The sequence below is a fragment of the Sinocyclocheilus rhinocerous genome, unplaced genomic scaffold (assembly GCF_001515625.1).
Source record: "Sinocyclocheilus rhinocerous isolate Xijiao unplaced genomic scaffold, SAMN03320098_v1.1 scaffold200, whole genome shotgun sequence".
Lineage (NCBI taxonomy): Eukaryota > Metazoa > Chordata > Actinopteri > Cypriniformes > Cyprinidae > Sinocyclocheilus > Sinocyclocheilus rhinocerous.
Genome location: NW_015641014.1, coordinates 2726976 through 2741292, shown reverse-complemented (window position 1 = coordinate 2741292; position 14317 = coordinate 2726976). Strand labels below are relative to the sequence as shown.

The 14317-nt window shown below is 35.4% G+C and overlaps 1 protein-coding gene across 1 annotated transcript in view; it reads right to left on the bottom strand.

Annotated features, from left to right (window-relative positions):
• Positions 1-115: 115 nt before the first annotated feature.
• Positions 116-14317, bottom strand: part of LOC107753671 (receptor-type tyrosine-protein phosphatase zeta-like) — a 50990-nt gene continuing 36788 nt past the window's right edge. Inside the window, exons 13-29 of the mRNA XM_016569872.1 lie at positions 13449-13593; positions 11931-12016; positions 11002-11087; positions 9312-9332; positions 9057-9153; positions 8880-8965; positions 8433-8567; positions 7873-8007; positions 7171-7334; positions 6948-7083; positions 6628-6774; positions 6416-6509; positions 5735-5808; positions 5521-5649; positions 5145-5374; positions 1747-1891; positions 116-881 (exon numbers count right to left, since the gene is read on the bottom strand). Coding sequence (XP_016425358.1) covers positions 738-881; positions 1747-1891; positions 5145-5374; positions 5521-5649; positions 5735-5808; positions 6416-6509; positions 6628-6774; positions 6948-7083; positions 7171-7334; positions 7873-8007; positions 8433-8567; positions 8880-8965; positions 9057-9153; positions 9312-9332; positions 11002-11087; positions 11931-12016; positions 13449-13593 — 2054 coding nt within the window. The 3' untranslated portion in view covers positions 116-737. The remainder of the gene's footprint in view (positions 882-1746; positions 1892-5144; positions 5375-5520; positions 5650-5734; positions 5809-6415; positions 6510-6627; positions 6775-6947; positions 7084-7170; positions 7335-7872; positions 8008-8432; positions 8568-8879; positions 8966-9056; positions 9154-9311; positions 9333-11001; positions 11088-11930; positions 12017-13448; positions 13594-14317) is intronic.

Genomic DNA, 14317 nt, shown 5'->3' with positions numbered 1-14317 from the left:
ATATCAACATCATTAAACAAATTATTCCTTTAAAAATATTGTCAAAAAACAAGAATTATAAAGTCTTTGCATTTCTAAGCATATGAAATATCCCAGCGTAAACAGACCAGTCTCCTTGTGTGTTTTCTTGATTCGTTTAATCCTACGAACAGACAAAAACATCTCGTACAGCTAAACAGTGTCAGTATGTAACGCATAACAAAACAGCGGCATCAGAAATATTAAAACATTTCAAATGTGACTAAATTATTCAAATGCAGCCATGTCTTGCAGTACTAGTGCCTCAAATATAAAATTCTAGACATAAATAGAAATTTGGTCCATCGACGTGGTTGCTGTAATATTATTTACACATTAGATTATTATTTCCTGCCCTTTATCCACGACTGATTTGGCCACTTTCTTTGTATATCTGTATGAAAAAACAGTGGCTGAATAGACTAAAAAATAGACTAATAAAAAAAGTCTTATTAAAATAAAAAAAGGTGTTTTCCCTTTAAACAAGCTTTTAAGCCAATAAATATGACTCTATGAGAAGACATTAGTACGTAAGACATTAGCACAAGGTGGTGATTTAAGAGAGAAACAGTGAATAAAAACGTGGAGTGTAAAAAGGGCACACATTTAATGCCGCCGCTGCATCCAGCAGAGCGCTATCAGTTCAGAGATGGACTGGGAAAAACAAGAGCTTTCTTTGATTTGAAAAGTCTTTTTCCTGTGCCGGCTCGTCACTATGGTTACACCAAGGATTCCAGACTCTCGGCCGCACTCGAGACGCCTCCTGGGACCGTGCCGTTGTTATCGGAGGACTGAAGCACTCGCTCGTCGTCTTGGGTGCTGACCAAACTCAGAATGGCTTTGTAGAGGAAATGATACTGATCCTATCCCACCAAAAAAAAACTAATTTTCAAAAACACGAACATGTTGGTAGTTTGACCACAACATACCACTCAAAATATTACATTTCCCTTGTGGATTTGAGTTAATTCCACCTCAGGGCAGGATTATTAATGACTGACTTTTCCTCATCAGAACTGCTGCTTATTGGGTTATTTTATAGGTCCATATTATATGTATTAAATGCTATAAAGAGTTGCAAGTTGATGCATTTTTATGTGATTATGCAGCATTTTATATAGCATATATGTATGCATGTATTAGCTCTTTTATATTTGAAGATATATAGTATAAATATCATAATTTGTGGTTGATGTTTTAGTGTGTTTGATTTTGTTAATACAAGTGGAAAAAAACTATCCAATAGTCTGCAGACACATGGCAAATACTATGTAATGTTACAAAAATAAATATCTTCATATATATAAAAGAGCTCATACATACTATAATTCATACATTCATCATACATACTAGATTAATATTCACATAAAAATAACCAAAAAGTAACCTATAAATATAATATAGACGTATTTTATAGACCCAATAAAATTATTACAATTTTAACATTATACATATAATTTTACTGTATTATATATAACTGTAATATAGCAAAATGTATGTAAAGAGGGAATAAATAAATAAATAAATATATATATATATATAATGTGAATTTTGACCTATACATTTATATTAAATATATTATTATTTACATATATATTCCAAGGATAATTATTATATTTAATTATAAATATCATAATTTGTGGTTGATGTTTTAGTGTGTTTGATTTTGTTAATACAAGTGGAAAAAAACTATTTGTCTTGAATGAAAGCAGGCAGATGAACCCTCACAATGTCAGTGAAGACTCCAGGCCTCATGAGGTTGATCATCTTGGCCACCATGTAGACGTTCAGCGCGCTCTCGGCCTCAAGCTGTTGCAGTAGAGTGAACAGCGCACAGAACGATCCAGCAGTCACACCACCACGCCTGCACAAACACAGGCAACACAGATTATTCAACAAATCAATGATAAAGCATGTTCAGTTCTTCACTACACAGCATTTTTAGGCATTAAAGATGTGCTCCCAATTTATGCTGTCTGATAAGACACCTTGGTTTGACAAGCACTCTTGATTTACACGTTTCAGGGAATATATCATATATTATAATTATTATGATATAAGTTATAATATAACTTGTAATGTCAATAAGTAAACACTTTACTAGTATTTTATTCAATACTGCAAAGTATAGATTTTTTTTAAAAAGCAGGGGTTTTGAAGGGCTCCCAGTGAGCCACAAAAGGGTTATATCATGGTCTGCAAAAATTCCATTACAAAAAATTTATTAAAGCTGCAGTCCATAACTTTTTTTGTGTTCAGAATTTACAAACTTTATATAATAAGCGAGAACATCATCAATCCAAACCGTGTTTTTGGCTTGTCCTCAATCACTACAGTACACCTATAATAAGTTTTTATATTTGGACTACTTCAGACTGCGGAGTAGCCCAGTACCTGTGTGATTCGTCTCAGACATAACCAGAGAGAAGTAGCTCCGGCTACAATGTTCCTCCGCAAGACGCATGCAGTTCTGTTTATTAACCGCTAGAGCGCCAAAAGTTACAGACTGCAGCTTTAATTCATAAACGTAACAACAAAAAATGCCGATAGTAACAAAAATGTAATATTAAGAAACTGTGACAGAAATATATTACTTAATGTAATGATAGTATTATTACTAATAAAATGATTAATAAAGCATTATTTTTAAGGAATATTTAGGCCTATGAGAAGTAAGTAAATACACAACGCAGCATTTCTGAAAAAAATTAAATTATAATAAATTATCTTTTTATAAAATCAAGTAATTAGAGATGCTTTTAATTATTCAAATTTAATGAAACCGTTAAAATGGATTTGAATTTCAGAAAAAAATAAAAATTTCATTGGGCCTTAAAAATTTTATTTTTGTTAAACTTTTAATAAATTGCTGTTAAATTGTGTACGTTTCATTATTTCAATTAATTAGACACGCTTTGTCATGAATATTTTTTATTTAACCATTAAAACTATAGTCTAGAGTCTAGAAAAATAAAACAGAAAAATCCAGAAAAAAAATTTATAAAATGGAATTTGGTAAAAAATTAAATGGATTTCATAGAGCCCTGGTGCTGCTTCCAGCTAAAATACAAGTCTGTATTATCACTTTCTCCATTGAAAAAGTAATCTTGTCTGAATCAGGAGAGAAATCTGTACAGATCAAGCACTGTTTACAAGCGAAAACAGCCCAAAACAGGTGAACAAATATGTTGGTGGATTTTGATGTGAGAGAACAACAGAGGATGGACTTTTTCACTGGAGGAAGTGTTGTTATGGATTATGGACTGGTATTTTGAAGGGACTTTTTAAAGTGAAAACACCTTAATGGTGAATTTGTTTCTTACAAACACTCAGTTTTTTCGCTTCATTAATTGATGGACTGGAGTCTTACGGATTAATTGTGGATTATTGTGATGTTTTTATCAGCTGTTTGGACTCTCATTCTGACGGCACCCATTCGCTGCCGAGGATCCATTAGTGAGCAAGTGATACAATGCTACATTTCTTCAAATCTGGTTTGATTCTGGATGGATACATCAAAAGTAGGTCAGTACACTTAAATCAAAATGCGATATGGACGAGTGTCTGCGAGCCGTATTAAACCGTAAAAATATCATTTAATTATGAATCCTGCATGTTCTGCACGTCCATGTGTGAATGAATGGCACAGCCGCGCGGTTTTGTTTACTACACACATACTGTTTTCAGCCTCTGCCGCCTCAATATATGAGAACATGAACATAATCTCTAGAATGCTCTGAGAGTCACTTCATGAGCATTTGACCATTTCTTTTGAGAAATATATTGTCATATATACAAACAGAAATTAAAAGTTTGGTTTAATTTGAAGAAACTGTGACAGAAATATATTACTTAATGTAATGATAGTATTATTACTAATAAAATGATTAATAAAGCATTATTTTTAAGGAATATTTAGGCCTATGAGAAAAATGTAAATACACAACGCAGCATTTCTGAAAAAAATTAAATTATAATAAATTATCTTTTTATAAAATCAAGTAATTAGAGATGCTTTTAATTATTCAAATTTAATGAAACCGTTAAAATGGATTTGAATTTCAGAAAAAAATAAAAATTTCATTGGGCCTTAAAAATTTAATTTTTGTTAAACTTTTAATAAATTGCTGCTAAATTGTGTACGTTTCATTATTTCAATTAATTAGACACGCTTTGTCATGAATATTTTTAATTTAACCATTAAAACTATAGTCTAGAGTCTAGAAAAATAAAACAGAAAAATCCAGAAAAAAAATGTATAAAATGGAATTTGGTAAAAAATTAAATGGATTTCATAGAGCCCTGTTGCTGCTTCCAGCTAAAATACAAGTCTGTATTATCACTTTCTCCATTGAAAAAGTAATCTTGTCTGAATCAGGAGAGAAATCTGTACAGATCAAGCACTGTTTACAAGCGAAAACAGCCCAAAACAGGTGAACAAATATGTTGGTGGATTTTGATGTGAGAGAACAACAGAGGATGGACTTTTTCACTGGAGGAAGTGTTGTTATGGATTATGGACTGGTATTTTGAAGGGACTTTTTAAAGTGAAAACACCTTAATGGTGAATTTGTTTCTTACAAACACTCAGTTTTTTCGCTTCATTAATTGATGGACTGGAGTCTTACGGATTAATTGTGGATTATTGTGATGTTTTTATCAGCTGTTTGGACTCTCATTCTGACGGCACCCATTCGCTGCCGAGGATCCATTAGTGAGCAAGTGATACAATGCTACATTTCTTCAAATCTGGTTTGATGAAGAAACAAACTCACCTACATCTTGGATGCTCTGAGGGTAAGTACATTTTCAGCAAATTTTTATTTTTGGATGAATTTTTTTTTTTTTAAGTGTGTGTGCGTTTATGATCAATATGCTTCTGCAGATACAGATGGTTTGATGGTAAGTGTGTGAAAAGCACCAGATGTGTTGTTTAACAGACTCTGTTCTCACTTTCGTCAGCAGCCATTTGCTCCGCCTAATATGTTCCACAATCACGCAGGCACCAGCTGCGATCTTTAAAACAGATGCCTGTGTTCATGTTTTTGAACGATTTTGGAAAATTACGCAAAGAAATCGCTCATTTGCATCTCTCTGAATCGATTATCTCAGCTTTAGTATGTTACCTTCCTTTTGGTGCATTGTGGGTAAAATCTCTGATCCTCTTTATGTTGCTAATGTTAGCTGTGGAATATGATGTTACCTGTGTGGCCTCTAGGATGTAATCCTGCACTATCAACATATCTTCATTGGATAGGCACACGTGGCCCTCCCCTTTTAACGACACAGAGAATGTCTCGTAGCTGATTGGCTGATCTCTCGCAGGCCAGAATATGATTGGCTCACTGTCTTCTGTCTGGAAATGGAATAAAGAAATGACCGAGGGAGGGAGAGAGTGAATGAGAGATGAATGAAAGGACAATCTGTTTAATTCAGCACTGGAAGACTGGCAGGAAATGAGCGTGACGCTATGAAGCGGTTTGCGATAAAAGCTGTACTGACCGTACAACTCGTGTCCGGCAATGAAACAATAACCTGGGCGTTGTGATCCCACACCATCCTCCACAAGTCCTTCACTGTGCTGGGCAAAGGATTCTGGGTAATGATGAACTCTTTGCTCTGCCGATAACCCTGATGTGAATGCATGAATGAGTCTTGATATGAATCTAAATAAGCTGTTATAGAGAAGTGACTGGAGAAACGCTGAGTGTCTCACCATGACATATGAGGCGTTGATGTAGTCTGACGTCTCTCCTGCTGATGTGGAAAAACACACTCTGGATTTCTCCACTGCAAAACACACAACAGTCACTTCAGAGAACTGAATATCTGTCCATCCATGTGTCTATCCATCTGTCTATTTGTCAATTCATTCGTCTGTCCCTCAAGTCATCTATCTATCTATTTTGAATCCATCCGTCCGTCCGTCCATCCATCTATTCGTCCGTCTGTCAATCCTTCTTCTATCCATCTACCTGTCTGTCTGTCTATATATCTATCCTCCCACCTATCTATCCACATTCATCTAGTTGTCCATCCATCCATCCATTCATCCACTTATCCACCTGTCTCTCTCTGTCTGTCTGTCTGTCTGTCTGTCTGTCCACCTGTCTGTCTGTCTATCATCATTCTGTCTACATATCTATCCTTCCACTTATCTCTCCACACATTCATATGTCTATCTTGCTGTTCATCTATCTATCTATCTATCTATCTATCCACACATTCATATGTCTATCTATCTATCTATCTATCTATCTATCTATCCACACATTCATGTCTATCTATCTATCTATCTATCTATCTGTCTGTCTATCTATCTGTCTGTCTCTTTTCATCTGTCCATCCTTCCATCCATCCATCCATCCATCCCATAATGAAGAAAAACAATAGACACCAGGAATCAGAGAGCAGCTTCTGTTCTTCGTTCTGTTGCAGTCACTCAGGGCACTGCTGTAATCGTTCTGTTTGGCATTCGACTGGCACACCAACTGCAATGACAAGGTCATTGTCACATATGTCAGGTTATTATTCAACTACAGCTGTGGTGATACAAATACTTCCAGCTGTGCTCTTCAGAAATCACTTAAGAACTGAGAGCACACTTACTTTAAACTGCTTTTCCAGTCGTGTCTTGCATGAGGCCCCTGGGGTCAGGAGGTTGTTAACATACTGATGAATATGGCTTGATGGCACCTCTGTCTCTTGACTCAAAATGGCCTCTACTAGAGCATCATGGGTAAAGATGTATTGCTCCTGTAAGAATACCAGAACAACTGATGTTGAGAAGGAAACTTGAGTCCAACATTGAGTCCAAATTCTAAGCAACACTAAGGATTGATTAAACAGTAAATAATGCATCATTTTTCTTTATAGAGCACAATGAAGTTCTACACACCAAAATGAGACTTTAATTGCTGTTCACTCACCTCTGTTTGAACTAGATAGTTCCGTTGTGTACGAATGTGTTTGAGGAATCCCATAATGTTGACTGTCCCCTGTGCTTTAATCTGTTTTAACATGCTGTCCAACACTATGTAGGTCCCTGTTCGGCCCACTCCAGCACTAAACACACACAAACAGACGTCAGATAAAAATTGTCCAATATACAATATGACAATTGATACATTTAAAGAGAGTCCTGTAGCCCACCTGCAGTGTACAATCATTGGCCCCATGTGCTCAGTTTGGGATCTAGAGGACTTGTAGACGAATGAAAGCACAGGCAAGACGTACTCAGGTACGCCCATGTCTGGCCATTGTGTGTAGTGGTAATGTGTTACCATCCTCTCGTTACTATGACCTCTCTGAGAACCCTAAAAAATAATAAACATCAAGTATACATGCAATCAATAAACAAGCAAACGTTAATGCAAACCTGCAATTGTTTTCACAAAGAGGAGTACCAGCATGCTAAAATGTTAAAATATCAACATTTAATTAATTAAACAGTTAACAATATATTAATTAATATTAACAATGTAATATTACTAATATTAAAATCCTAAATGATTTTGTCTAAATAAATTAAAAATAAAATACAAAAAATTAAATCTACGATTTTAAAATGCTGAAAGTGAATCAACATGATGTACAGCATAAAAAAATGAAAAGTCATTTTGAGATTTGCTAACGATTACATTTTTATGGTGTTTATAAATTCACATTAATAACTAAGTGAGTGTTAGATGATGGCAAAGGTAATCTGAATGTAAAAACTAGAGGAAAAACATTCACAATTAAATATCCAACATCGACCGATACAATTAAATACATATAAATACCCCCCAAAAACTCTTAATATCAGTACATAACCACTATTGTACCAAAATATTGTGTATCCCTACTTGATACCTTCTTTATGCTGGTATTTCTGATGGTGAAGGTTCTCTGGGTGTAGTACGCGAGGACTTTTGTGCTCTTTACAGTAACCAAAAAACATCCATACTCTTCCTGGTTCTCCAGAGGCCAGTACTGGTCACACTTCCTCTGAGAAATGGACAAACATTAATGTGTTCAGGCTGAATGAACCCATATTTGCTATTGTCTTGTCACCCGGAAATTAAAATGTCATAATTCACTCATTCTCATCCTCTTCCAAACCCATATAATTTTGCATTTCCAACAGGAAAAAAAAAAAACATGTATATTCTGGTCCATGCGACTTGTGGGCTATATTCTAAGTCTTCTGAAGCCATATGAAAATGTTTCTGATGGCTCTTCCAAACCCATATAATTTTGCATTTCCAACAGGAAAAAAAACAAACATGTATATTCTGGTCCATGCGACTTGTGGGCTATATTCTAAGTCTTCTGAAGCCATATGAAAATGTTTCTGATGACAGAAAACTATTTTTAAAATGTCAGATATTACATCAATCTATTTAGGTAGAATCTGCACTAAAATGGCTCACCCTTCCTTTCTCCAGTAGGTTTGTGATCATAACAATCACTCCCACATTCTGCTCCCACACCATCCGCCAGAAATCCACTGTGCTGGACATTAAGGGCCCCTGTGCTGCAATGTAGGCTTTCTGTTTGTTAAAACCCTTGTGTGAAACAGAAAGAAGAGACAAATAAAGCTACAGGAAGGGGAAGAGCAAGTATTCTTGGTTAAAACTTTGAAAGAACCTCTCAGGTGACACAATATTACAATAGGGGCCCCAAACTTCTCACACTTGCCACCATGCCTGACCTTTCTGTGATTGAATTAAATGCAAATCAGCTGTGCTTTTTAAGGGTTTTCATCACTTGTTCTATTTAAACAGTTACACATTGAGGAAGTCATGCCTCACTGATTAAATGATAAAATTATCATGATTTGCCTGGCAACGCTTCTTAGTTCAGGCAAAATCTCTCACATCAACGTAGTTGGCGTTTATATAGTCCCCTCCGCTTCTCCCATCTTTGTCGTTCAGGGGTGCGAGTCGCACTCTGCTGTGATCATCTAAAGGATGTAATTGAATACATTACAATTTTATATTAGTCACAGAAACATGCATCTAATGCTTATATTTATTTGTGGCAGTGGTTCTCACAGGCTAAAATGTTGACGTATCGGTTCTTGTTCTTATTGTCTGGATGACTGGAACAGTCCGTTGTTGTTCCGAGGTCCACGGTGCACGTCTGAACTTCCTAAAAACACAAACAATCCTCTCGTCAAACAGCCTGCCATAAAGTGACAACACTGAAGACATAGTCAAAGACTCTTCACAAGTGCAGACAAGTGAGCGTCACAAATTCATGCTAACGCTATCAAAAGCAAAAAAAAATTAAAGGGAGATGTGGCTTACCTCAAAATACTCTTTCAATATCTAATGGGGGGGTGAGAATGCAAAAAGCAATGAAATACAGTGACAAACTGTGCACCAGAAATACACGTAACAGTACACAGCAAAAGCACTGACAAGCCTGGGTTGGATTCTGCTCATTTAACGGTCTATAAGTTTCAGTTCTGGATGCTGATTGGTCACTGAAGCAAGAAATGAAATCACATTGTGAGATATTGAGTAACACTGAGTCATAAAGTCTTGAGAAATAAAGTCACTGCGCAGCAAAGTTGAACTAGTCACAGTTGTGAGATATGAAATCACAATTATAATAAAGTTGCAATTGTGAAAAAGATGTACTTGTGATATACATATAGTCGCAGTTTGAAGAAATGAAGTTTGAAAAATAAAGCTATATTTCTAAGATATACTGTAAATTCGCAATTATAATAATAATTAATAAATATTTGCAATTGTTAAATAAAGCCTCTAAATTACAAGAAATAAGGTTGCAATTATGAGAAATAGTCGCAAAAATAAATGCAATTGTTATTTAAAGCCAAATAACTTGCGAGATAAAGTCTCAATTATTAAATATAAATTCACAATAATTAGATATAAAGTCACAATTATGAGACAACGTTGCAACTGTGAGATATAGTTGCAAGTGTGGGATAGGAAGTCCAAATTGCATAATATAGTTGCAATTATGAGAAATACATGCAATTGTGAAACATAAAATCATAATTGTGAAATAAAGCTGCAACTGTGAGATACAAAGTAGCAAGATTACGTGAAGTTCAACGGCAGAAACAGGCTTCCATGCAAACTTCATTTCTTAAATATCTTTATAATCATTTTCCTTAATCTTTATAACTGCAGAAAGGTGGAAATATATCCAAATATATAATTTTCTTGGGAAATAATTGTACTTTTAAATCAATATGCTGAACTTTCAACTGAGGTTTTAGTTTGATCCAGTGAATATTCCACTATTTGCTATGCATCTCTGTTAGAGTAAGAGAAAGTCAAAATAATAAATGAATGCCACTAAATTTCCGGGAATCTTTTTCACTGAAGGAACGTAGCCACATATATCAACTATGCTCAATCAAAATGGACAGAATCCAAAGACCTGCTGCCATGGATTGAACAGAACATGCATTCAAACACTACTGTTTGTATCAGTGCAGGTGTTTAACATAAATAGCATGCCACAAAACACATATCACTAAAATAATTCAGCCTGAACACGACACAAAAAGCAACACAGGAACTTCTGAAACATATCCATCACTTTTTCGTAGGATGTGCTTATGACAAGAACTAATAATTAGGTTTACTGCCTGGTTTGTGTCCAATTAAAGCTTTCTTGATTTTTGCATGATCTAATGAAGTGTGAATAATTTAATGTTATGGTGAGAATCTACAATCTGACACTGATTGATGTTAATAAAGCTGTAACTGGGTCTTTCTGTGCACCTGACTGGAACATAGAGCTGAGTGCGTTACTGACCTAATTATAACTCAAATTTATTACCAGCAACCTGCGTTCACGCATGAATGGATAGAGTGAATATATGTGCCTGAATGAACAAAACAATTCATTTATAAGACATGCCTTAATGACATGTTGATCTGCTATATCAAGGCTCACATGAGACAGCTGTCCCTTGAAGAGTGTCAAAAGAGAGGGGGATGATGGGATACGAACCTCAAACTCTCTAGAAAATGAGTTGGTGTTGTGAAGCTCAGCCACGTGCTTCACAAATTGCTTTACTGACTGGGGTTCGTGTTCACCTGGAAGTGTAAAAGACATGTCTGATGACCAAAACAGCAGTGAAATGCATTTATAATTATTATTTGAGCATGATTAGCATTTGAACGTAGTTTTGAGGTACACACTGATCAATAATGATATAAAAACAAATAACAAGACCAGATAAAGTTGCATGTGGTTCAGCTTTTCCCTAAACTGTGGGGACCAAATGACTCTAAATCTAAAATGTCATGTGGTTTAACCATCAAGTAAAAGGCATAGACATATTTTCCTTACACTTTCAATACATTTTAATTAATATTTTTGTATTTAATATATATAATATACATCTTATCAAGTTTTAGGGAGTTGCACCACATGACACTGATCTGTTATTTTAAGGGACTTATTGACCTTGACACAAGAAGGTCTGTAGGGGTCGTCGCTACGATTTCATGATTTCATGTTTTTTTCTGCAAGTTTGGTCACACCACATGACAGTTTTTTAAATATTAAAAGCAGTTTTGTTGAAATAATTTTCTATAATAAATTATAATATTAATAGGTTATGCCAAACTACTTTTAATGCTTTCTTTTCTAGAATAATTTTTTGAGGCATTTTTTCCTTCATTATAATATCAGGACAGTTACACCACTTGACGTTTTTGAATTTAAGCCTCCCAAAAAATATCTAAATGATTTTTAATTTAGAAATTAAAAGCAGTCACCACTGACAAGGTGTATTCAAGTAATTAAGTACATGAATTACATTTTTATGTTTTCTCTTTAAGTAAATTAAAAGATGAGCATTAAGTTATTGACCCAAATATCATTAGTATCAATGGAAACTCCTTATTACGATTATGGAAAAGTGTACGTGTTACCTGTAGGGCTCAGCAATGGTGAGGAGGATATAACCCTGGGTGATGTGCTGTCTTCAATGTAGAAATGAGCAGTCTGAAAACATTTCCTGTAACGGCAATAAACACTTTTTCTACTCTTTATGTTTTTCTACTGTTGACTGAATAGCATGTAAGGCAGATGTACTACACAAATTACCTTGACACAAAGTTAATAAAAACAGAGAAAAAAATCTATGGTTCTAACATGCAAGCTTTGGTTATTTGTTGTTGTCTTATCCACATATGTGCTGGAGATTGGACTCTTAAGCTTAAAAAAATAAACACAAAAACCATATACAGTCTAATCCACAACACGTTTTTAACAGGATCACCCAGAGGACTTCCTGAACTGTTTTGTCTAAAACGGAAACTTCTTGGAAGGGATTAGTGACCACAATGATGGGCGACACAGATTTAACGCTAACGTTTCAAGACATCCCATTAAGTGCGCATCTGTCTGCTCTACAAATGAGCACCATGTAGCTACAGACGGACAAGCAGTCGTACATGCCCATGTTCTGCTGAGATTGAACCACCCACGGCTGCACTAACAAGACATGAACATGACTTGGTCGTGTTGAACATAATCACGTGGAGGTTCTTTCTCCAGCCTGGCAGCATGTGTTCCCTGTAGGCCCACAAACAACAGATCAGCGTATCGGAGATTTAATCACCGGCTCCAAGATTACCGATTTAATCTCCTCGCAATCTTCACGGTTTAACAACAAAAAGTCATGCATGAGCAATATGTTAAAGGGGCAAGAGGCACGTCGGAATGAGAAATGTACAATCTTGTGCCGCTAAACTGTTTACACATCTGAGACATGTTCTTGATGGGATTGCCAAAGTTGCTTATTTCACAGTTGGGAATATCTGACGGTGAACAGGATTTCAGACTTCCATCCTGGTGTGGAAGGACCATTTTTACCGCTTTGGTGTGAATTCTGGGCAGTTTCACACACACACACACACACACACACAGAGACTACCACGACATCATGGCTTGTTTATCTAGCTTCCTTTTGAGGTGGTCCCTCACCCGGTGGGTGTGAGATTGGGTCTGTGCCCAAGATTAGACCCCCATCACAGACAGACAACACACTCCTCATGGGGCCACACCACTCCCCCTTTCTCCTCCTTATCGACGATTGTTATGATTATGGATTAGTAACAATATGACGGAAATCATGAGCAGCTGTCTTAGAGGAAGTATATTTTTGTTTTCCATGCATCCTGTCCGACTATGCATGACTGATGATAAATGCACAGAAAAAAAATGCTTGGGTAACATATAAAATAACTGCCTTTATTCGTGTCAAAAATATGGTGTAAATATTATTTAATTGTATACATTTTTAAGGGTCAGCAAGTGTATGCAAATTAGAAATGAAAAAAATTATAAAAGATTATATATGTTAATTAAAAATGTAAATGAGTTTTACATTTCTATTAAATATATCATTCTGTATTAAATAAGATGCTGTTATCCATAGGACTTACCTCCAGTAGATAAAAATGCCAATCAAAACAATGAGACCCAGGAAGGTGAGGGTGGAGACCACAGCTAGAGGAATCACAGCCTTCTTCTGGCGCTCTATGCTGTTCGCTAGACCCACCCGCGACTCATGACTGCTGTTACTGGCATCTATGGGTTAAAAACACCCTATTCAGATCAGAGCATCATCAGCAATCAATGTTCTTGATGGAAAATGCAGTATCCTATTAGACTCATATTTGGCGCACTGAGATAATTAAACAATAAAAATGTATGATAAACAATGCAAACAAACTCACCTTATAAAATATTTTTTACACACCTTCAAGACAAGTGGAACTATCACACTTCACATAACTTGTAACACAGATCCATGCTGATCTTACTGTACTAAAGTGACATAATTTGCAAACCAGTAGGCCTTAATACATGCAATAACTGAATAACTGAAAAAAAAAATAACATCAACAAATTAAAAAAAAAAAGAAAAGTAAAAATGGCTTAAAACAATGTAAAAACAATGAATGAATATCTACAGTATGTAGATGCAATAACGGTGCAGTCAAGAAAAATGCAGTGGATGATAGCAACAATAAAAAATGAAATTTTTGGTAAAGGTGCTATTTTGAACTAAACTCCAAATCTGCATAAAAGCACTAAAAACCACCATTTGTTCTTTAACATATTAAGTTCAAGCTATCGGACACACAGGATATTGACTCGGTTTATCTTTGATTCTTAAAGACCCTATAATCAGTATGTCATCTATAAGGATTGGTATAGCACCACTTAATCTATTCCATCAGAAATGTGTTTTGACTCTAAGAAGCTAAAGAGTTCACAGGTCATGATTCATTGCAGACAGACACGTTTG